Source organism: Halichoeres trimaculatus, unplaced genomic scaffold (assembly GCF_033239565.1).
Source record: "Halichoeres trimaculatus isolate MK-OKI-2021-1 unplaced genomic scaffold, fHalTri1.1 fHalTri1_scaffold_21, whole genome shotgun sequence".
Classification (NCBI taxonomy): Eukaryota; Metazoa; Chordata; class Actinopteri; order Labriformes; family Labridae; genus Halichoeres; species Halichoeres trimaculatus.
The window spans coordinates 3,430,615-3,455,570 of NW_027437199.1; the positions used below are offsets into that span (position 1 = coordinate 3,430,615).

Consider the following 24,956-nt stretch of genomic DNA (forward strand, 5'->3'; position numbering starts at 1 on the left):
AACTCAAGCTTGACCTGAAACTCCCAGAGCATCGGTGCCAAAGCGAAGACCGTGCACATTAAGCAGAGTGAACCTCTCGGTGCACATGAAAACACTAATTTATCCTCGTCCTTAGACCCTCTCAGTTTGTCTGCTCCTCCTGCTCTTGTTACCTACTTTAAAGACCCGTGTGGACCTGATACCCAGAGTGAACTTCCAGCCGCTGTGACTCAGATCTCTGTGGTCCTTATCGGAGCAGACGGCTGCTGAGTCCTGCTCTAATGTGTTTGAAAGTAAAAAGGATGAAGAGTGGGCTTGAAGTGGTGAGTCACAGGAGGAGCGTGGCGCTGTCTTTGTGTCTGTTCGTCTTTTTGTGCACAGCCCAGTGTTGTGTTGTTGGATATGAGCCAGGGCAGACTTTGTGCTGACAGAGTGTCGTACCTTGCACTGAACGAGCAGAGCCGTGAGGGGGGCGGAGCTCTCCGTGCCCTCGCTCTTCGGTCTGGCGCCGGCCTCGCTGCTGTCGTCCTCCTCGTCCGATCGTAGGCTCCTCTCGCTTTCTTCCAGAGACTCCCGCTCCTCTGTGGAGTCGTCTGCCGTGCTCTCGCTCCTCTCCTCGGCGTCGGCGGGCCCGTCCTTGTTGTCGGCCAGCGGGGAGCGGACTCTGCTGGTGGGGTCTCTGGCCTCGCCTCGGAGCCGTGTGATGTTTCCCTCCAGCAGGCGGCGCTGGACGATGCTGTGAGGTTGCTGCAGGTGGAGGAAACAGAGATTGATGTCAGGTTCAGATCTGGTTGGATCTATGCTGTGTCTGATTTTATCAGGGTTGTTTGTTCTTTTTACATTTCAACACATAAAGCTCAAACGATTCGAGTTTAAAAGCTGCTAACACTTGTATCGTTTTCCACTGGGTCTCATTGCTCCTGAGCTTCAATTTGTTTTAAAAGTGGACGTCAAATAACTCTTGCAAACAATGACTCTAGATGCCGCACTAGAGTATTGATTCATAAATTTCCCTCTTTTTCCAAAACGTTAACTCAGCAAAGTCTACAACCTGCACCTACACCACTTAGTCATTACTTCTTTTCAGTGTGCAGAAACTTCAGTCCTGAGACCAACAAACAGGATCAATGGAGGAGAAAAGTGTGAAACATCTTCAGCTCTGGAGTAAAGTCAGTTTATCAGACGACGCCTGCTGATCTATGTCTGTCAGTGTGGTGTAAAGATAAATATTTACAGTAGTATTATCTGACAGAGGACGTCAGAGACGGACTGTGACGCAGGGAAACTTCTAATCTGGAGGGAAAACTTGTGGGTCATTGTGTCGGCACAGAAACATGTCGGCATCGCTCCAGAGAGACTGAGTTAAATCTACTCATGCATGTCCGCAGACACAGAAGGCTCTGTAACACAAAAACATCACTTCAGCACTAGAGAGGATGTGTTTACTCCTCATTACAGTCTGATTAGATTACCTAATCTCTGCGTTTCCAGTTTTAAATGATATTAGCTGAATGAATCTGTTGTTCAGACGGCAGACGACCTGATGGGACTCATCAGAGTCTGCAGAAAACACCAACACCAGCTCCGCCTGAGAAACACCTCGTTGGTTTGCATGAATAAAAGTAGATGGTGGTTTAAATGAATAATTTCAAACCCTCACAGACTGTTTTCTCTCCTTTAACTGCATGCAGATGGCTAATTCAACACCTTTAATCAAACTGAGCGCTGGCCTTGGATGTGAGAGTAGACAGACTTGGAGCCAAGAATAAAGTTTATTTGTAAAGGAGTTTGTAAAACAGATTTATGCATTCAGGAGAGAGTGCATGAGTTAAAGTATGAAGCAGGGACCTGCAGGCAGCCTCATACCACCATGAGCTCACTGACCACTTTATTATCCAGATATCTATCAGCCAGTCCCATAACTGATGGAGCTGTGCATTTAGACATAAAGACAGGGTGAAGACGAGCTTCTTAAGTTCAAACTGAGCACCAGAATGGAGAAAAAAGGTGATTTAACTGCTGATCTGCTGAGATTTTCTCCCATAACCATCTCTTAAGTTCACAGAGAATGGCTCCAAGAAGAGAAAATACCCAGAGAGCAGCAGTTCCCTGGTTCCTTGTTGCTGGCAGAGGTCAGAGGAGAATGGACCGACCGGTTGTTGGTAAAACTCAAGCACCAAAGAGTCCTCTTGGGAGGCAGTGCATCATAAATTTGCTGTCTTGGATAGATGCACCATGAAAAACAGCTCTCTTAGAGGGAAAAAACACCTCCTAAATTGCTGTCAGGCCAGGCAAAAATGTGTGCTAAGGTGCCCTCTCTGGAGGAACTTAAGTGTGTGCTCAAGTGCATTGTTTAGAGGCAAAAATGTGCTCTTAAGCGCCAATTTGAAAACGATAAGTGCTCAAAAGTTCCCTCTTTGAAGGCACTTAAGTGCATGCTAAAGTTCTCTTTTTTAAGGCACTTAAGTCCACGCTAACATTCTATTTTTTAAGGCACTTAAGTCCACGCTAACATTCTATTTTTTAAGGCACTTAAGTCCACGCTAACATTCTATTTTTTAAGGCACTTAAGTGCACACGTAAGTTCCCTTTTTGAAAGCATTTAAGGGCATGCTAAAGTTCCTATTTTTAAGGCACTTAAGTCCACGCTAATGTTCTCTTTTTTAAGGCACTTAAGTCCACGCTAATGTTCTCTTTTTTAAGGCACTCAAGTCCACGCTAAAGTTCTCTTTTTTAAGGTACTTAAGTGCACACGAAAGTTCCCTTTTTGAAAGCATTTAAATGCATGCTAAAGTTCCCAATGTAAGGCGTTTAAGTTCATGCCAATGTTCCTATTTTTTGAGGCACTTAAGTTAATGCTTAAGTTCCTATTTTGAAGGCACTTAAATGCATGCTAGTTCCCATTTTAAGGCACTTAAGTTCATGCTTAAGTTCCTATTTTCAAGGTACTTAATGGTAAGCTAAAAGTCCCTCATTTTAGGCACCTAAGTGCATGCTTAGGTTCCCATTTTTAACGCACATAAGTCAATGCTTAAGTTCCCCATTTTTAAGGCACTTAAGTTCATGCTAAAGTTCCCTCTTTTAAGGCACTTAAGTGACCGCTTAAGTTCCTATTTTTAAGGCACTTAAGTGCTCAGAATAGTTTCCTTTTTGGAGGTACTTAAGCTCACACTAAAGTTCCCTCTTTTTAGGCGCTTAGGGCTTACTTAAGTTCACTCTTTTAAGGCACTTAATTGCGTTTTAAACTGCACAGTTTGGAAGTAAATATGCCCTCTTTGTGATTATTTTGTTTTTTATCTTTTCTAATTTCTTGTTATCTTTTTTCATGAAATTGTGGGACTTTGAGTTCTTTGGATGAAAAGGGCTTTATGAATAAAATGTATTATTATAATTACAGATAAGTTTTTCTCCTAGGTGGCTCTGAAGTGCCCTCTAAGGGAGCTAAAACGCACGCTAGACTTCCATCTTGTGTGGTTACAATGTGATAAACTGCTTCTTTGGTTGTCAGAAACAATGCTCAAGTTCCTTTTTTGGTGGCAGAAAAAGCACGCTAATGTGATCTCTGTGGAGGTCAAAATGTGTGCTTAAGTTCCCTCCTGCTTGGCAAAATACAACTGCTTTCTTTGGTGGAAAAACGCACATTAAAGTGCCTCCTCAGGAGTCATAAACACGTGCTTTATTGCCCGTGTGGTAGGCAAAAATACACGCAACAGTGCCTTCAAAAACACAGGGATTTTAGAGCCCTCTTCAGTGGCTGGAACACACTGTATGTGCCTTTTTTCTTTTCACTTCTACTCCTGAAGAGGTGTGCTGTGAAGCCTCTGACCATCAGGAAGGATTACGGATATTTCTTGTCACCGGACATCAGGTTATCTCAGCGGATCAGAGTCGATCATACCTGCGTGATTCTGCAGATTCAGACACAGAGTTCACCGTAACATTTCCCATCCTCCACCTGTCCTCCAAACACAGAACAACACAGACGTGTAGACGGCTAACTCCTGCTCGCTGACATGAAAAAGCCTCCACATCACTTGAAACAAAGGTCACATTACCATCTCATGACAGACGATCGGAGGATAAGACGGCGCTCGCAGGTCACCTCTGTCAACAGTTTCTTCTTCCTCTTTCTGTGGACACTTTCTCTGAGTCACCTGAGGTCTCCCAGCAGATTAAAGCTCTTTAACTTCCTGAGTCTGTGCATACAGAGAGAGTCATTCAGACTACAGAGGAGCTTCTCTGAGAAGAAACACCGCTCTGTGAATCTTTAACGACACGTTTCTAACAGCATGTGGTCAGAGACAGGCTGTTCTTTCTGGATCATTTAAAGAAGGAAAATCATATTTGAAGCTTTCTGTTTCTCTGTAATCACATTGTGGTGGAGCAGAGTCGGGGTACGGACCGTCAGACAGCACGCTTTGAAAAGAGCAGGTCACCAAACGCCGGCGCAGACGCTGCATTAATAAAACACAAAGCCTGAGCTCTGCTTTTGAGGTGTTGGAGCGCTATGTTTGCAGCACTTATCTGCAAACAAGTCAAGCTGCAAATGTGCACAAAACGTACAAACACATGAATGTACAGTGATGAAAAACCTTTACGTTTACAGGATCTGGACCGTTTCTCATCTCAAATTAGCATCTTGAGCTTAAAATAGTCCAAAGCAGATCAGTAAATCTGGTCTTGGACTGTGAGAACGTCAAAAGAAGCTGCTTTGTAGTCTTCAAACACCTGAAAGCCTCAAAAACTTCTCTTTGTGCTGAAACTCTGAAGATAAGAGAAGTAAAAAAGCTTAAAATAACTCGTCTACAGCCTGATTCTGAAAGAAAGAGCCGCTGATTCAGTTTGGGTTGAATTATTCCTCAGCCATGCTCCCAGCTTTGCTTGTCGCTCCAGATCTTTTGGCGTCTTTTGTTTGGATTCTGCAAATTTCACAAAACAAAGCGGGAAAGGAACAAACATGCACCTGACAAAACAAAAAAAACACATCCCCATCTGTGTACCTGTTGTTTTCTACAAGAGCTAAATGACTCCAACAGCCCTCAACCAGCTGTCCTGAAACTTTACCGAAAAAAACACTTCACTCCTCCGTGGTCATATCTGAGATAACGCTCTTTTAAACGTTGCTGTTGGTGCGACTGTCGCTGAAAGTGGCGATCGTTTTTCTCCGAGTGTGGAGCTCTTTCTGGGTCGATGGAGTTCGACTCATCAGACGTGCAAACATCACGCTCCATCACGCCGGAGCTTCCTCGTGTCTCAGGGGAAAATAGTAAAGTGTGGAGCTGTGAGAGATCTGCGAAAGATGTAGTCATGCCTGAAAGTCAGAACGGGTTGATAGCAAGAGGAGATGTATGTACGGCTGCGTTCGACCGTCAAAGCGAGGCAAGGGTGGTACTTTAGGAGGTGTTTTTAAGCTGAAACACGGCTCCATCTCTGCTGTCTACATGCTTTAGCCACAAGGGACAGTCTCACACGGGGGATACTTCAGGTTTTAAAACAAGAATCCTGCACTGAAGCGTTCAAAACTGCAGTTCCTCAAGTGACCACTTGAGGCTGGCTGTAGAAACACCAGAAAGCACAAACACACATATATTTGGGGTTAGAAGTGATACAACATGCCACACAAGTGCAAACACTGCAGAAAACTAAATCTTATCAAGTGTTTTTGTCTTATTTTAAGTAAAAATTGTCATATTACACTTAACATGAGCCACATTTAACGTAACGGTCCAGATTTTTTTTACTTGTTACAGCAATTCAGACCTCATTTTTCTCTATAAATAACTTGAAATGAGACATTTTTCTGGACTGGTCAGGTGAACGTGGCTCGTTTTAAAGCTCCTAAATTATGCAAAAATCACTTTATTAAGTCTTTTAGTGAAATTTGTGGGTCTTTGTCTTTCCTCCCAGCCCACAAAATGTGATATTTAATGACCAAACCTGTTCTTAGTAGAGCTTGTTAATGTAAAATCCTGACCTTAAATGAGCTGTTTGGATTTTGGGGATTTGCTGACGTCAGCGATTCCCTTTTTTGACCAATCAGGAGCAAGTCTGACCTGATTGGTCCACCGGAGCAGATACCCCCTGAACCAAAACATGTTACTACCATTTCATGCAGACATCAATGATCCATATTACACTGCAGAAAAGGAGCAGAATATGGGAACTTTAAGTCTAAAAAGACATTTTCTACTGAAAATAAGACAAAAACACTTGAAAAGATTTTTTTTTTTTTTGCAGTGAAACCAAGGAGCAGCATCTGGTTAGTAAAAATGAAGCCTGTGCGGAAGTGCTACAAGTTGCTGTTCATCGGCCTTACACACCCAGCCATAAAAACAGACTTTTACAGCATTAAAAACATATTTACAGCCTGGTTCAAAAAACAGCTTAGGTCTAAAACGCTGATTTCACTATTAGGACACACTTTACAGTGAGTGATTTTTTTTCTTAGGATCGTTTGACTGTCCAATCAGAGACACAGCTCAGATCACGTGGAGGCTATGTCCATGTTTTATACCGTCTATGTGCAAAACACGCTCAAACAGCCGCATTTGTACGATCCCCTTCACAAAACTCTGCCAGGTGAAATATAATGCTAGTTTTGGCGATCCATTTTCCAATCAAGTCTGATCTGGGAAGATTTAGCTAGGTAAAACCTTTGCTTCTTTTTTTAAGAGGTTTATTGTCAAATTCGGTTAATACTCCATCAAGACAGTTATGTTGTTGGGAGGGTTTGTTTATTTGTCTGTTAACAACATAACTCATGAACTAACAAACAGATCTTGATGAAATTTTCAGGAAATGTTCAAAATAGGATAAGGAAGAAGTGATTAAAGTTTGGAGGTGATCCAGATCACCGTCTGGATCCAGGACTTTTTTAAAGGTTTCTTTATCATTATGAGATAACTCCACCATAAATGGTCGGATTGCTTTGCAAAACAACACAAGAAAAGGTCACCATCATTTCTGACAGATGTAAAAGTACGATCCAGATCCTGGAAATATTCTGGATACTAAGATCTGGAATATGAAATATGAAATATATATATACAAACCTGCAACTAACACCAAATTTGATTTTCTAGTTTTGAAAACTGTTGTCAGAACTACAATGTCCACTAGAGGCCGCTGCAACCACAAGTGTAATTGCATCCTCAAAAAACTTCACGTGACCTTCACAGAAATGTTGTATTGTAGATATTTTGCGTGACTCTTCTTTGAAGTGGTCTCATGTGCGATCACAGAAGCGATGCTCGATATCCGAACATGGACCCTCCTCGGCCGGGGAGCAGTTTGGTCGCTCTGACCTCCACAGAAACAGGATTTAAAGAAGGAGCCTGCTCTCTGCTCCGTGCTCTTACCTCCTCCTGTGTTCCTGTACATTACTCCATGTTCTGCTCTGATTAACATGCACATAGCGACGCTGCGGCGTGCAGCTGTTTAAGTCTTCCTGAGCTGAATCTGAATCACGGCGAGGACGATTTCACGGCCGTGGAAACGAAGAGACAAATAAAAATAGCAAGCAGCAGCAGAGCAGATCTCAGGGCAGGATGAATGAAGCCTCCTCCTCTCTAATGATGTCACCTCATGTCTGCACATGTCTGCCTGACCCGTCATTATGTCTCACAGGCTCTCCGTGTCAGACATCCGTCTGTCGATGTGCGGCTCAATCCGGCACCTCGACGGGCGGCGAGGAGACGTGTGTGTCATCCTGACGGGTCAAAAAGAAGTGATTCAGCGTGAAAACGAATCAGACGCTGGTAAATAAAGTGTTTCTGAGCTGGATGTGTTTCTATTCACGGAGCGCTCTGTCAGGAAGTCTGCCCGAAAACAAGCAGCCAGTAATCAGCACCTGACACCCATTCAGAGCTCAGCTCCTCACAGCTCCTCGCTGCTCCTCGCTGCTCCTCACTGCTCCTCGCTGCTCCTCTCAGCTCCTCACTGCTCCTCGCTGCTCCTCACAGCTCCTCACTGCTCCTCTCAGCTCCAGCTGTGGCCCAGCAGCTGTCAGACCATCACCGACTCCTCATGTCATCTTTTCACCACAATTTCCTCATCTCCTTTCCTTCTTTTGTTTCCTAATCCCTCCTGATATCATCTCCTCTCCTCTTGACTTCTCGTCATTTTTTTACACCTTCCTTTCATATAATCTCCTTTCCTTTTCTCCTTTCCTCATCCTTCCTGTCTTCTCCTCATCTCCTCTCCTTTTCTCCTTTCCCCTTCCCTGTTCCCAGATCACTCTCTCCTTTCTCTTCCTTTCCTTCTCATCTCCTCCTCTCCTTCAGTCCTTTCCTAATTTCCGATCTCCTCCTCTTCTCACTCATCTTTATGTCACCTCCTTGCCTCCTTGCCTCCTCTCTTCTTTTCTCTCCTCCAGAACATCTTCATCTTTCTTTTCCTCTCTTCTCCTCCCCTCTTCTTTCCCTTTTTTGGTCTTTAACCTCTTTTTTTTCTCTTCCTTTCTTCCTCTCCTCTTCTTCCCCTCCCCTCCTCTTCTCCTCCTCTCCTCTCCTCTTCTTCTTTCCTTCCCTGACACCTTTTCCTTCACTTTCACACCATCTCATCTCCTTCTTTCCTTGCCTGATCTCTCCTTACCTCATTCTCTCTCCTCCTCTACCCTTTTTCTCTCCTGCAGGAGGTCCTCACCTTTACTCCCTCTTTCCTTTCCCACTTCTGCTCCCCTCTCTTCTATCTTTCTTTCCTAATCTCTCCTCCCTACTTACCTCCTCCTATGTCACCTTCCTGCCTCCTCACCTCTCCCTACTCTCTCCTCTTTCTCTCCTTTCCTAGTCTCTTCTGTCCTTATCATCTTGCCTCCTCTCCTCTTCCTTTGTTTTAATCTAATCTGATCTAATCTCCTCCCCTCTTCTGATGTCACCTTTATTTCTCCTCTACTTGACTCCTCTCCTCAGCTTTATACCCCACTTTCCTTTCCATCCATCTCCTCTCCTCCTTTCCTTTCTTAATCTCTCCCTACCTTGTCTTTTCGCCTCCTCTCCTCGTTCCTACATCCTTTCCTCTCCTCTCCTACCATCTCTTCCTTACGTCACCTCCTCGCCTCCTTTCTTCTTCTTTCTTCCTTCACAGTCCTTTTCACATCACTTCTCTCCTCCTCCTCCTCTTCCTCCCTCCTCCTATCCTTTGGTCCACAGAAATCATATTTCCTCCTCGCAGCCCAAACCCTGCGCTGGAACATTAAAGTAATCCTAATCCTCAGAGAAAATCTCCTCCTCTCTTCTCCTCTCAGCAGGAGTCCTCCTTAAAGAGGAGCTTTAATGACTCAGAGCTCCTCGACATCTGAACTAATCAAATCCAACCGGGAGCTGCTCTCAGACCGGGCCGGGGTTTCTTTTTGCTTTTGTTGTCCACAGAGGAAATAAAGCGTCTTTCTTACTGTCGTTCTTAAAACTCTGGGAGCAAAGATTGAATCTGAGCGTCTGATTCCAGCTCCTCGGTGACCTCACGAGCAAATGGTGTTTGTAGCGTCCAAGCTGCTCGCAGGATGTGTTCGGTGTCTGCTCGTGCCCTCGTCCTGTTTTGCAGTTCAAGGGTGAGCATCCGTCTGCCGCTCTGTAATTTGTTTGTGGTCTTATTTACATGCAGAGCGGCAGGATGAAGAGCTGGAGGAGGTCACGGAGACGGACTTTTAGGACACTGAGGCGGCGTGAGGAGAATTATTAAAGTATAGATTTAAGTGAGGAGCCGTCTTCAGAAAGAAAGACGTTCATCGCTCTTCTCACAGAGTTAAGACGTGTAACCCTTCCTCCACCTGCCGCACGCAGACACATCCCACCTCGCTCCTCCAGCTGCTCGCTCCTCCAGCTGCTCGCTAACAGCTGAGAAAATATGAACTGTCGTAAATCACACGGCCTCCTGAAGGATTCCCGTCATGAAATCTAATGAAGGCGGCGTGCAGCGGCGTCCCATTAGGACTTCATACGCCGAGCGTGATGCCTCCTGCTGTTTCACTTAATCTGACTCTGAATTGTTTCATTGCTGAAGCAGCTGAGGGCGAACTGGCTTCGTTTAGGTCTCATCTGTTTGTTCATTCGTCACAGAGGGAGGCTGAGGGAGTTAGAGTGATATTATTTTGTGCATCTCATTCTCCTCGGTGTGATCTGTGGCGTAGATATTACTAACTAATCCTAACAGGGAATTAATGAATTTAATCCAACAAGGCACTATCCTCTCTTCTTTATCCCTGAGTTCATAATGTGAGTTTATTGTTGTTTACAATTTACTGTAACTCAGTCCTGCACATATCATCTACCTGCATCAAACGGCGATCATCTCCAATGCACAAAAATCACTGATGAAAACCAAACACTTTGACCAGGAATGCACCGATCCAGGTTAGTATCAGATACAGACTCAAAAAGCTCAATCAGACATCGACAGAAAAGTTGGAAAAATCCGGATAGAAAAGCTTTAAGCTGCCGGAAAAAAATTCTTAGTCTCATCCTCGTATTAAGGAACAGAAGATGCTGAGGTATCAGGACTTAAACGGTTGGACTGATGTTTCCCTTAACGCCAGAGCAGGAAGTTGTGCACAGGAGCCACATAAAAACATGTGTTGACTTGGAACAGTCCAGAAACTCAGTAACATCTGGGCCATGTCTGGTGTCATTGTTTTTCAGCAGGCTGACTATAGGTGTGTCATCTGCGTACTTTAAGATGTTTCTATCCTCTCTGTTGCTATGGCAATGAGGAGGGGTCTTCAACCTGTGGCTCTAGGGCCTCATGCGTCTCTTTGACTCCTTCGCAGTGGCTCCTTGTAGCTTAAGAAAATATTAGAATAAAGAATTCTTATTTTTCTTACAGAGGGTATTGATGACTAAAGACACTGGCAATAAATAAAATCATGCATTAACATTTTGTTGAACTATACATAAATCTCCTCTTGCAATAAAGCTGTCAATTTTTTTATTAATTTTTGCAAATATTTTGAATTTCAATTTTTTGACATTTTTTCAAATTTAGAAAATGTATTTTTTTTTAAGATTTTGCAATTTTTTCAAATTTTAAACAAATTATTTTTTCTTTTTAATTTCTGCACATTTTTGAAAATCATTTAAATTCCATTTTCTAGGGGGAAAAATCTAGTTAAAAAAAAAACATTTTTTTCAAAAAATCACCAAATTTTTGGATTTACAATTTTTAATTTTCTTGCAAATTTACAACATTTTGGCAAATTCTTTCCAAAATTTGGGATTTTATTTTTATGTTTTTGCACATTATTTAAAATTCCAATTTTTTGAAAAATTTGTCAACTCATTCAAATCTCATAAACTTTGCACCTTTTTTTCTTTCTTAATCTATTTTTATTATTATAATAATATTTTACAATATTTTTTTTCTATTTTTATATTTGTTTATTTATTTATTTTATTACTTATTTATACATTTTATTTTCTTTATTGTGAAGATAAAGTAGATTTTGTGGCTCCTGAAGGACTTAAATCCAGGTGAGCTGACAGCACACATCCTTGAGGGGATCCAGTGGAGGAGTTGTGATGTTGTGATATCTAGAACTTGTCTTGGAGCGACAGACGCGATAAAGAAGTGATCTGCATGTCTATCAGTCGTCTCTTGTTTAGTCGGTAGGTTTAGGATCATGGCACCGCCTGGGGACGGAGCTTCTTGTATCGTTACTGTTTTTTTTAGATTCCAGGTCTAGTTTTTGAACCTTGAAGGGAAAGACCTGGAAGGGAAGGCGCAGTAGATCACTACATGTGATTGCGGTGTCAGATGGTCATCTGTTTGTCCCCTCATACATGATCTGTATCTGATCTGCGTCCTGTGGTGACCCCTGAATGAAAACCAGTCCAAACCGGTTCCCTGCCAGTGGGAAGGAAGGATGCGTGACACCAGCGCTCTTCTTCCTCTCTGAGTCTTTGTCTCAGTGTACTCCTCTCTCCGTTTCTCCCTCTGTGAGACAGATTACAGCCTAATTGCAATGTGGACTAATTATCTGACTGCAACAGGCTCCTCTCCCTCATCCAGCGTGGCCGTGTGGCCTTTCTAACGCTCACTTTCTCATTCTGACGGAGGTCCCCAGGGACCCACTTCCTGTCGCACCGAGCCGAAGGCCTCCTGCCTTCCTTCCTCCACCTCCTCTACCTCCTCTTTGTCTTCCTGCTCTTCTTTCACCATCTTACATCACCTCTTTCCGACGGTGTTTTGATGTAATTGAGTTGATTCATTAAAGTTTGTTGTCGCTCTGAATAATAAGGTGATTAGTCATTAAGGCGAGTTAGTCAACAATCTCCATAATCAATAGAGGGTTCATTTAACGCCTGAGTGGAGCTCGATGCCAGATTACACCGGAGCTGAATGAGACAGCTGATTGGCTGGTTAGTTCATCAATATTTGGCTAAATGTGGAGCGTGTTAGCTCGAAACGTCACTTTACGCTGGATAGACTTTCAACAGGAGCCTCCTGACGGTTGTTTCTCCATCTTTTAGGACAACAATGGAGCCAAACCCAGTCAGAGGCAGAATCGGTCAGGTTTTACTTTCCTTTAGGAGTCTCTTAATTTCATGTGGAGCCACTTTCAGGATCCAAATGTGACATGTCAGACCTTGATAAAGCCAGCAAACGAACCCTGACTTCTCCTACCCTCCGTCTCAGTTTGATACGTCCGCCTCTCCGCTGTTGTCAGGGTTTGTTTCTTGTTTTTGTCAGGTATTTTTTTTTAAATCTCTGCACCGCACAGAGGGAGGCTCTGTTCCTGCTCGTCCTCGGCTCCAGATGACACACAGAGAGACAGATTCACACTAACAGCTCTCCGGCTCGCTTAATTGTCCTGGAGCTAATAATAAAACAGCATCTGAAGCCATTCAGCACGCTTTGTTTGGGAGGCGCAGAAAGTGTCCAAATCCACACAGCCCTGTGATCATACGGCGTGACATTTCTGTTTGCTCTGTACTTTGAGGTGCAGTTTAGTCTTTTGGGAACATTTATAACAGTAATGATAAAACCATTTTCTAGTTACAATGAATTTAACATGATCTGAATCTAAATGAAGAAGTTTTTAAATCATAGATGATCTCAACACTCTCAAACCTTTAAATTGCTATGACCCAAAAACCTTTTAACTGACTAACCTGACTCTCAAACTTCCTGTTTAGTGGTTAACAGGTGTTTTTTTTTTTGCCTTAAACTGGCCAGAAATGTAGCACAACAAAACCAAAGTAGTCCCTTTTTTGGTTTAGCTAACACATATATTCTCACAGTTTGAGTGCACATTTGTTTCGGGTAGCCTGTGCTAAACTTTAACTGCTTTCACTCTTTTTTTTACTTTATAAATTTGAAGTAAAGCAAAAAAATAATGTAAATGTTCACTAACATAAAGTTTACTCTCCATTTTGTTAAAATACTTCCAGTTTTGAAGCCTGTTGTGAGCAGCAAAGTAGCTACTGCTTGCTATCTCTCGCCTAGCTAACGTTAGCTTAAATTTCGCTGAGTCACTGTTCATTTTCTGTAAGTTTTAGTCCATGAAACTTGTTAATTTGGTTGTTATGACACAGTTTCATGAAAATTTACCCAATTTGAATATTTTCTTCATTCTTTGGGATTTATTTGACAATTTACTCGACAGCTCACTGTTTACTCGTCTGTTTGCTCCTCCCGTGACACATTCAGGCTCGGCTCTGTAGCTTTTGATCATCCTCACAATAACCTGGAGACTGTGATGTCTTCATTTCAGAGGGCTTCACTCACACACACACACACACACACACACACACACACACACACACACACACACAGTTTCAGGCTCACTCATCTGTGTGAGAGTGATGTTAGCAAACAGACAGCGAAGCAGCAGTGGGGAGGATAGGCTCAGCTGTGCAGTGGATGCTACAACAAAAGCAGAACAGGAGATTTTAAAAGATGTTTACGAGCCCAAACAATAAACAAATATTTATCTCATGTTTTTCAAAACTCACTTTTTAATCCAAAAATCTGCAACAGAAGCTCATAAAACTACTTTTGGCTGGGCTTCTTGTTGTCATAGCATGCTACACAGTCAGGGCTAGTCCTGCTCTGTTGCTAATCCTGAATTCTTTCAACAAACAACCGCTTTTAAAATGTGTCTACTCAATAGCATATATTTATTATACGTAAAAAGAAACAACCAAAGAAAAATATATAATAAATGAGGGGTTTCTTCAGGATGAAGCACATTGGAGCTAATTTTGAGTAAAGAAAATGCAGCAAACGTTTCAAAGGCTAACAACCCCAATAATTTATTATGGTGTTATTATTATGTATATTGTTTTTAGATGTTATTATTTTTTTTAAATAAAATGTATTGTAAATGCCCATGGATTTTATTCCAATGTCTCAATTGACTAGGCTTCAAAGTCACGGCTATTTAATAAAAAGATTGCACTTAAAATGACTTTTGACTTACTAGCAAGCATCCTAGACATCCATCTGTCAGTCAATAAGCCACCAAGGTTATAATAGTTAACTAAAACTAAACTAAACTAAAAATGAAAACAAAAATTTAAAATACATTGCAGTTAACTCAAGCTAATAAAAAATAGAAAAGAAATCAAAAATGATAAGTAAACTAAAACTGTATCTTGTGTTCACAAAACTAACTAAAACTGACTAAAATTACAGAAAAATATCCTTAGTTATTGTTTCTGACAATATTAACAGCCTTTAGGATTTAAATTAATCCAACACATTTTCCCAACCAATTTTACGACAGTTTTCGGCAGTTGTCAGTGCCGTACGGCACCATCATAGAGACGTACTGGGACATGCTTGTTTACTGCACTGACTGGCTGTGCGCTGTGCTGCGACCAAATGTAGTGGAGCAATGAATCAGAGCATCTATAATAGTTTAATTGCATGTGAGTCTGACTTTATTGTTACAGAGTCCGAGTTTCTAATTATTTAAGCTCATATTATATTGTTTTTTATAATTTGCTTTTATGTTTTTATATTAAATTTACACTATTTTCTTATGTTTAAGGCAGCAAACAACAGTTCAGTATCAGCATTGACTGAGCAGTGAGCACTATGTTGGACTTGAAAATAAACACTATTTCAAAATATTTACTCTGACCTTTTTGAATCCTGCACCTGGTTAATAAGAAATGAAAAAACTAAAACTAAACTAAAACTAAGCCTCGTTGCAAAAATCAAAGCTAAATAAAAACTAGAATGCCCGCTCCAAAACGAATTAAAACTAAACTGTAATGGAAAAAATGCAAAAACTAAGTAATACTAAACTATAATGAGAAAAACAATGTCAAAACTAACTTAAACTTTACTATAATTCAAAACTATTATAACCTTGTAAGCCACGCCCCAAAATTTGCAAATGTAAGCATGACCTCTGGCCTTTAAATTGTGTCTGCAAACTAATAACAGAGCTACACACACAAAAAGGCTAGAAGAATCAAAAAGAAGTTGAATTTTGTTTTGAAAATGAGTTTTTTGATATGAGATTCAATGGGAAGTTGTTGTTTTTTGGAGCCAGCCTCTAGTGGACACTTGAGGAACTGCAGTTTTTTTTGCATTTGCACTTCAACTTTATTTTTTAACACTAAAGCTTTTTTATTATGTTATGTTATTATGCTTCTAAACTAGCATCTTATGCTACACTCTTACTTTACAATCTGTAGCGCTAACAGAGGAGCTTTGAGACAAAGCGGCAAAATTCTTGCAAAAAGAAAATGCACAAAAACTGTGACTCTGCTCTGCAGCACAGTTTGTTTATAAAAAAAAGATGATGACCCTGTAAAAGCAGCATTAAACTCAACCTTTGTTGAGAGAAACCTGCAGAAAAACATGCATTTGTTGACATTTTATGACCTTACCCTTAAAAAAAGACTTCTCTGAGCTAATGAAGCTTAAGATTTCAAATGTTTGGCATGAGAATGAAATGATTTTGAACATTTTTGTGTTTTTGTTGGGAGCTTGAACAGAATAATTGCTTCGTATGCAGCCTTGCTTTTCAAAGAAAACGTCCTCGCTCTCACATGGGCAGAAAACACTGAGGTTACACAATAACTGGGTCCATGCTGAGCTCAGGTGTTAATGCAACCAGGCTCCGATTTTCCAGCCCAGTTCCTCACTCTAAAACACACACACACACACACACACGTACGTACAGTGTATGCTCTCACTGTTTGCTCTTTGTACATTTTCACACACGTGCTCAAAGCTCCTCGTTGTGTTATATAAAATCATCCCTACAAACCGAAGCTCCTCCTTGACCTTCCACATCTTCCCTTCCTCTCCATCCCTGCTGCTGCAGATTTTGCCCTTTTCATGCTCACTGCTCCCCTTACTCAACAACACAACATGGCTGGAGTGATGCTGCTGCTGAGAGTGAGAGGTCCTCAGGCTACAGAGCAGCAAAACAAAATCACTCTTACGTAACGTGCTCTGCTGCTGCTGAATTACACAGCGGACAGGACAGGACAGCGAGCACGAATTAAGAGGAAGGATGGCAGGGATGAAGATGAGGATGCAGATAACCAGCCTCTGTCCTTCTCAGTTTGGCTTGTTAAGCTTATAAAATGTCAGAAAATGAAGAAAAGTGTTCAGAGTTCAAAGTGGCATTTTCAAACTTCTTGTATTTTTTAGATCAGCAGTCGATAAAAAGCAAAGATGTTTTAAGGTGTCAAAGGTGTTAATCAAACAGATAACGAAAAACTGGTTAAAACCAAACCCACCACAAATAAGCAAATGGATTGAATCAATAAAAGAAATATATATCACACAAAGTATAAGAAATCTCAGTGATGTTTTTCGAGTAGCGATGGAAGAAGATAAATGAACTAATGCAATTATGATATTTGAAAAACATGGGTTGAAATAGAGGGGAAAAAAATATCTAGAAATGTTAAAAAGAAGATGCATAGTGCCAGTACTGCTCTGTTTTTTTTTTTGCTCTGTTACTTTTTGTTTCAGATTTTTTTTTTTTCGTTTTTGTTTTTTTCTTTGTCCAGTGTTTGATGAACTCTTGTTTGTGTATGTACCCCTATATTTGTATTTTACGGGAAAGTATAATTGTACTCTTCATCTGTGATGCCAAGGTTATTTAGATCAACATAATTTAGGTTTATCCTGTGTACACTATTAAAAATGCAAAATAAAAAGGAAATAAAAAAAGATGTTTTAAGGTGACGTGAAACAGGGAATTTGGCATTTTACTCGCAAAATGACTAATCTGCTGGACTCAGTTTTGTTTCTGTTCCATAAAAGAAAAGACACTGTACTAAAAACTTTAGAAACAGCAGATTATAAAAACAGAAGAAATTAAAATCTTTCTTACGAGGGGACAAAACCAATTTTTTGGGGTTTTTTTTTTCTTGATGATTATTTTTTAATTAATTTTTTTATTTTATTTTATTTTTTTTTTTTTTAATTTATTTATTTTATTTTATTTTATTTTTCCCCCAACAGATTTTAATTTTAGGCTCTTTTTTAATATGGAACTTTGTTTTAATTTATTTCAAAAAGAAGATCTTGAAACTGTTACGATGTTTTCCGTTAAAAAAAAATAGACTCAAGTGGCACTTAACAAATATTATCTCTGCAATTACAAAGTCAACTTTCAAACATAATTTAAATATTTTTTTCTCAACAGAATCACATAGGCTTTCTTGTTTTAAAGTTACTCGATTTGCTTTTTCAGCAGAACAAAGAAAACCATCAAAGGCTTGAATTTTATGTTTAATTTTTTTGTGCTTAATTAAACTCTAATTTAGTGAAAATATTATTAAATACGTATTTTGTCAAACTTACTGGACTATTTGCCAAAAGTCTTACATTTTTTGTGCTAAGAGTGCTCATATGAAATGGGGTCTTTATCTCCAGAAAACACTACCACTTCCAGCCACAGGGGTCACTGCAGTCAACGCCAAACAGAAAGTCTTCACAGAGGCTTTAACAAATTCAATTATCCCTTGACTTTAAAATTAAATTTGAAAAGGAGGCCAATGTTATATTTTAGAGGTTAAAGCTGAAATATGATTTTACATCAAGGGTTTTATTTTTTTTTTCATAAGTAAATGGAGTCGTTTGAAATAGAAACAAATCTAAAGAAACAGTCAGTGATTCATCCTCTAACAGCCTGCAGACCGACAAACACATCCGACAGCCTCCTTCAGACCACATCATCTTTTGTCTCTGAGGGTTCAGGCGATCATCCTCACAAACATGCTTTCTCTTTTCCTTCTCCGTCCGTGTCTATTCACACTCTCCGTCTGCAGAGGAGAGATTACAGGCATGACGGAAACCGCCTCGCAATTTGCACTCCTCCTTCAAGTTCCCGGAGCTATTCTGACAACGAAATCACTTGTTTCAGAAACTGTGCGAAGCGTGTCGGCTCCTGCGGTCACATCTGCAGTGCAGATCGGGTTTTAGATAACCCCTGAGATGAGCTCCATTCTGCTTTATAGGATACGATAATTGGTATTATGATAAGAGGGTCCTCAGGTCCCTGCAGGAGACGACGAATCACAGTACGCTCTGTGAATCTAATGGATTTCAGGGAATATCATCTCATATATCTGAGTTTTTATTTCATCTTTAATGACGTTTAGCTGTGCAGGATTGGACTGCTCTAAAAAACTCTGGTTATCTCAACAGAAATATGAGAATTCATCACTACTTCCTGCAAGATTAATGCTAATATCAGCACGCTAGCTCACTGACAGTGGCATGGCTAACAGATTTAAGTTAGCAGGGTTGATGTTTGTCTTGTAGGGAGTCCCAAAAGTCCCAAAGAAGAATACCAATTATAACTATTTGCTATTTTAAAGTTGACATTAAACAAAAATAATTTATTATTTTATATAGACAGAATTTTATGACAGGCTGTTATCTTTTCAGATGCCAAACTATGGCCCTGTGCTTTAATCATTTAAATTAGCATTTGCTAATTTTGAATTTGGTTCACTCCAAAAGTTTTCAGGTTAATGAATATGAAGGAAAAAAACCCTTCACAAGCCATCAGTGAAGGTTAAAAAAAGAGCATTTTGTTGTGGTTTGTCTTGGTTTAAAATGTGGTTTCATTGCCAGTTATCTCACAAAAGATTTAGCAACAACAGCTGTGCTAGCACCTCTGTGAGGATGCAACATATTTTGATATATATCAATGCTAACCTGGCATTTTGCATGTATTACACCATGCAAAGCATCTTAGCATTTTTTATTAGCATTCTAGCATTGCTAATTAGCTCTTTAATCCAAAAGAAGCCCCAATGTCACAAGTTATTTTGAGGACAAGCTTAATGTGAGGTCACAGTCTGCTGGTAAACAATGTCAAATTGGTAAGCAGAGTGGGGCTAATATTAGCAGAGCTAGCCCCACCAGCCTTCAGCCCTACTTCAAGGCTAACATAAGCAGAGCTAGGTCCACCAGCCTTTGGTTCTCCTTTGAAGCAAACAATGGCAGAGCTAGCTCCACCAGCACTCAGTCCTCCTTTAAGGCTAACATTAGCAGAACTAGCTCCACCAGCCTTTAGCCATGCATTAAGGCTAATATTGTCAGAGCTAACTCCAACATCACTTAGTCCTTCTTTAAGGATAACATTAGCAGAGTTAGCTCAACCTGCCTTCAGTCCTCCTTTAAGGCCAACATAAGTAGAGCTAGCTCCAACATCACTAAGTCCTTCTTTAAGGCTAACATTTACAAAGGTAGCTGCGCCAGCCTTTAGCCCTGAATTAAGGCTAATATTTCCAGAGCTAGCTCCACCAGTCTTCAGCCCTCCTTCAAGGCTAACATAAGCAGAGCTAGCTCCACCAGTCTTCAGCCCTCCTTCAAGGCTAACATAAGCAGAGCTAGCTCCACCAGTCTTCAGCCCTCCTTCAAGGCTAACATAAGCAGAGCTAGCTTAACCAGCTTATAGCCCTACTTCAAGGCTTACATTAGCAGAGCTAGCTCCACCAATTCTAAGTCCTCCTTAAAGCCTAACATTAGCAGAGCTAGCTCCACCAATTCTAAGTCCTCCTTTAAGGCTAACATATGTTGTGCTAGCTCCACCTGCCTTCATCCCTCCTTTAAGGCTAACGTTAGCACTCAGTCCTCCTTGAAGCCTACCATTAGCAGAGCTAGCTCTAGACACAGCCCACCTATATACAGCCAATAGATTAACATACTGACATTGTCACACTACAACATTATATTTGTGACCGTTTACATCCAGGTAGTAGAGCTTTAGCAGCAAATAGCCAAAGCTGCAGCTCCAGCTAATGGCAAGTTGCTGCTTTACACTTTAACACAAGAAGATAAATATGATGACAATGATGACATGTGAAACTTGTAATGAGAAAATGCAGTCTTTCAGTCTGAACGAATATGAAGGCCTGAACATTTCCATCTGGCTGCTGGCAGAGCTATAAATCCACCATGTACGCCTCTGATAACATCCACTCCTTCTCACCACACTTGGAGTTTTAAATTAAATGTTTCCCCAGGAGCACAGAGGGGATAAGAAAGGGAAAATATCAGCCACTGGATCATAAAAGTATGACTCAGTCAAAGACGAGGAAAGCATGCAGGGGGTGGAAGGTTTTTCTAGCAGCAAATGTTGGTTTTAAAATCTGGCAGGCACATAAAAGCATCACAGTGTGATATTAGCAGAGCACAGAGCTGCTTCTCGGTGCCAGAGCGTTTGTACTGAGGTTCTTGGAGAGCTCTGGGGAATCTGGGAAGCTGCCATCAAACCAGAACTGTGTCAGCGGAGAGGTGGAGTCGTAAATTGTGGAGATTATTACGGGGAGTTCCTCCTGAGTGTTACACGGCGTCGGTTTAGTCAGAAGAGGTGAAGAGGTCGTATTTCGCATGCAGGACTGGGTTCTGTCGGGTATAATGACTTCTCTGCACAGCTTACATTAACATGCTCCGAGTCAGTGCTTCCTCCTTTGTATGCAGCTACAAGACTCCTTTTCCCTCACAAGGCTGCTGTATGTGACGTAACACGGTGCTGCAGGAGACGAGGGCGGTATCAGGAGTCAAATACCTCCTTATGCATGAATTAGTCATGACAATGACGCGTGACAGTCGAGATGCTCTTATGTCACTGGAGTCAGATTCATGAGGAGCTGCAGCTTCATGTTTGCTGATGAAACAAACCAGAGGCTGGTAGCAGACGGTCCAGGTCGGTCGTTGAGCCTGCAGATGCTGCAAAGTCGACCAAAGCCTGTGTACATGGGGCGCATGCCTGAAAGCTACGCCGGTTAGCGCCTCGTATGACGTGGTTTTATGAGAAGCAACACCTGTACGGTCTTTAAAAACAAATATAGGCACAAATCCTGCTTCAAAAATGGGGATTTTACTTCCTGCATTCCTGCACCCATCCTCTAGTGGACACTTAAGGAATTGCAGTTTTAGCATTTCCACATCGGCTACATAATCTGTTTCTATCAGGGTATCATTTGTTCATGCCATATCCGTTTTAGAATCCAAAATCAGAAAAGGGATAACGAATTGTTATTCAATTTCTCGTTTTCAAATCAAAAATCAGAAAATAAATAACGGTCTATTTTTCGCTGTTTTGATTTTGTTTTGAAATTAAAATAAGAATATGAGAGAATGGAATTATAATGGGATTTTTAATCCGTGTATGGTTCGTTCTTTCGTTATTCTGTTTCAAAACAGAGTTCACATTTAATATCAAAATATCACACAAACAATTTTGACTCAATCTTTTATTATTTTTTGTTCTTTCATTTTTAAATCCAGGACAGAAAAACCACGTTTTTGTGTTATTGCGTTTTTTTCGTTTTGGTTTTAAAACAGAAAAACAAAAAAACAATTCTGTTTTTTTTTCGTTTTTCGATTTTGTTTTGAAACAGAATAACCAAAGAACAAACCATACACGGATTAAAAATCCCATTATAATTCTATTCTCTCATATTCTTATTTTAATTTCAAAACAAAATCAAAACAGCGAAAAATAGACCGTTATCGGTTTTCTGGTTTTTGATTTGAAAACGAGAAATTGAATAACAAGTCGTTATCCCTATTCTGATTTTGGATTCTAAAACGGATATGGAATGAACGAACGATACCCTGATAGAAATAGGTTATGTTGCCGATGTGGAAATGCTAAAACTGCAATTCCTTAAGTGTCCACTAGAGGATGGGTGCGGAAATGCAGGGAGTAAAATCCCCATTTTTGAAGCAGGATTTAAGTAATCTTTCACACCAGCAACATTCTTTCGCTAAGAGAAATTTGGGCTTTTATTTTTTCAGACTGCCGATTTTTCCAAAGTTTTGCTTGCGTTGACTATACATTCGACCACTCAAAACGCTTGTTGTTGACATGTCACATACCAAAATACAAAAGACATAAAAACTAAAAAGACAACAATTTTAAAGACGTCGTTTGTAGGAGTATTGCTAAAGAGATTGAAAATGACGCCTTTCAAATTTTTTCCAATTTCGTGCCGTGACACTCCGCCTCTTGAATCAGCAATTCCAACGTGGCCCCTGCCGATACGATGATCGTCTTAATTACTCTGCTTTAGGAACAGACGGGTGATGTAGCAGAGACTTTGTCTATATATTGAACAGACAGTGACAGTCGCTGACACGTTCAGCTGAAGGTCCCCAGTTAGCATGGTCACTCTTTACTCCAGAACACCGTGTTCTCCAACAGTCAGAAGTGGATAGAAGTTGGCTCCAAGGTGGTGAATCATTCATTTTTACGCTGCTGATGGTTTGAATTCAGACTTTAAAGAAAAATAGCTTGTCGGTGCTGAACCATAGACTCAATAAAGAGTGGACAGCGTGGCTCTGAGTGGAGCCGGGGTGGGACAAAAATAAGAATTTCTTTTTCTTTCGAGAGTCTAATCACTTCTTGACTCTACCTCCCGACATATTTTACAATCCCTGAAAAAATACACAAGAACTTCAGCTGTCAGTCAACTGTAAACGAGACGTAAAGCCTCGTTTTGAACCTTTTATATCTAACGAAAATGAAACTTTTCAGAAAAAAAGAGGACTTGAATACAAGACAGCCAAATTATATCTTTAAATCAACACAACAATCAGACGTGAGAAACATTTCTACCAGGTGTATTAATTTTTTAACGTTTTACTACAGCCCATCTGGAATGAGTGGGGAGATGGATTTTTTGACCTATACTGCAGCCAGCCACCAGGGGGAGCAGTTTTTGTGGAGACCTCACTTCAAGCTGAGCAAGATGACGTCCATTTTTTTTTTCAGGCTAAGGGCTAAACGCTGCCTCTGCTGCCTAAATGCATGCACACCTTAATGATGATGTATGTTCTTTCGCATCCAGCCCCTGGTGGACATTATAGGAACTGCTTCTGTAGCTGAATTTTATCACTTTAACATTAAATGCAAATAAAAACACTGGTTTTCTCTGCAAATGAGCAGTTCTGCGACTGTTCGATGCTAACTCGTAGCACCACTTTAGCTTAGCATATCCCAACAAAGCATATCCCAGATTCAGAGGCTGCAGACGCTCTGGTTTAACCCCCTGCAACGACCTTTGCTGCTTGTCATTCCCCACATTTTCTGTCTCTCATCAACAAACATCCCTCTCCTCCCTCTCAAAGCCAACCTCTGACATCCTCACAGCCTCTCCACTCGAGTGGTTTACTCACTGCAGTCACTCACCAGGTCTTTGGACGTGCCCAGTCTCTTGAGCCCGTCCAGGGGCAGGAGGTCAGCCGAGTCCTTGTGTGTGAACTGCGTGGCCTGCTTGAGACGCCTCTGCTGGTGCAGGATGGCTTTATCCCGGATGGCGAGCTCACCTTTCTTCGGCTCGCTCATGGTGTTTGAGCAGAAGTCCTTATTGTTCTCTGGTGGCGTGCAGGAGACTGTGACCTCACAGCAGCCGCAGCAGCAGCAAAGAGCAGGAGGGAGAGTGGGAGTGCGTGTGCAGAGAGGAGAGACCCTTGAAGGCGTGTTTTAGAGAGTGGTGTAGAGATCCTGTAGAAAGCAGCAGAGTGAGCCTCCTCTTCCTCTCTGGATGCTGCGCTCCTTCCCTCTGGCTTCTCGCTCTACTCTCCTGTCCTGGCTGCTCCTCTCATCTTCCTCACACTGTCAGATGTGCTGTGTGTGTCTCTCAGAAGCTGTGTGAGGCTGTGAGGAAGGTGTGACGGAGAGTGTGTGTGTGTGTGTGTTTCCCCTCCCCTCAGCGCTGTCTGTCCTTGCTTCTCTCTGTTACTCTGTCTCTGCTGTCATGAGTCTATTCTCCCTCCCTCTCTGTCGTCTCTGAACCCTCCTCTTCTCCGTCACACACTTGTCACACACTCCCCTCCTGATACAAACCACGTTCTGTCACTCCACTCAAACACAAAAACCAGAACGCGTCTGAAAACTCTCCTGAGTCCTTAGTGGAGGTGTGAGGTGGATCACGCTGAAGTGACCCTGTACACATGGCGGATCAATCTGGACCAATCTGGACCTCTGATGGCAACCATTGATTTTCTCTGCCTCTGCTGTGGCTGCTGTGAATTAAAGAGCCCAATTTCTACCATTCATCAATCCATCCGTGGGCACCAACAAAAGCTAAAAATACCTCGTCCATCAGCGCGTGTGACCTCCACATGATGACACAGTCTGTGCAGCCGTCATCTGTCGGCCCTCAGGGGGAAACATCTTCACGTCGGACACTGAGAGATGATGTCTTCTTTAGAAAAATCCTTGAAATGTTAAAAGTTAATTTGTAATGAATTGGATTTTTCAGAAATGTGTGATATTTTAAGGAAGAATTGAGTCCCGTTGAAGGTGAAGTGGACAGACGGAAAGAATGCAGAGGTTTTCTGAAAGCTCTCTGCTGCCCCCTGCTGCTGGTTCACATCCTGTTCTCTTCCTACTTTTTTAGATCAGTTTTCTGGCACTAGATCTCAAATCCTGTCAAACATCCTGAATTGTGACACTTTTTTAAAACAGGGAGATGAAAAAGTTTATATTTGAGGAGCTAAATCAAAGATGCAGCTCTCCAGTTTTAGTCGACCTGCACCGGTGC

General features: G+C 41.3%; 1 protein-coding gene across 1 annotated transcript in view; it reads right to left on the bottom strand.

The window, feature by feature from the left end:
* The window catches only part of nrip2 (nuclear receptor interacting protein 2), a 37,365-nt gene extending 13,162 nt beyond the window's left edge, over positions 1 to 24,203 (bottom strand). Inside the window, exons 1-2 of the mRNA XM_074698720.1 lie at positions 23,600 to 24,203; positions 421 to 726 (exon numbers count right to left, since the gene is read on the bottom strand). Coding sequence (XP_074554821.1) covers positions 421 to 726; positions 23,600 to 23,755 — 462 coding nt within the window. The 5' untranslated portion in view covers positions 23,756 to 24,203. The remainder of the gene's footprint in view (positions 1 to 420; positions 727 to 23,599) is intronic.
* Positions 24,204 to 24,956: the final 753 nt, after the last annotated feature.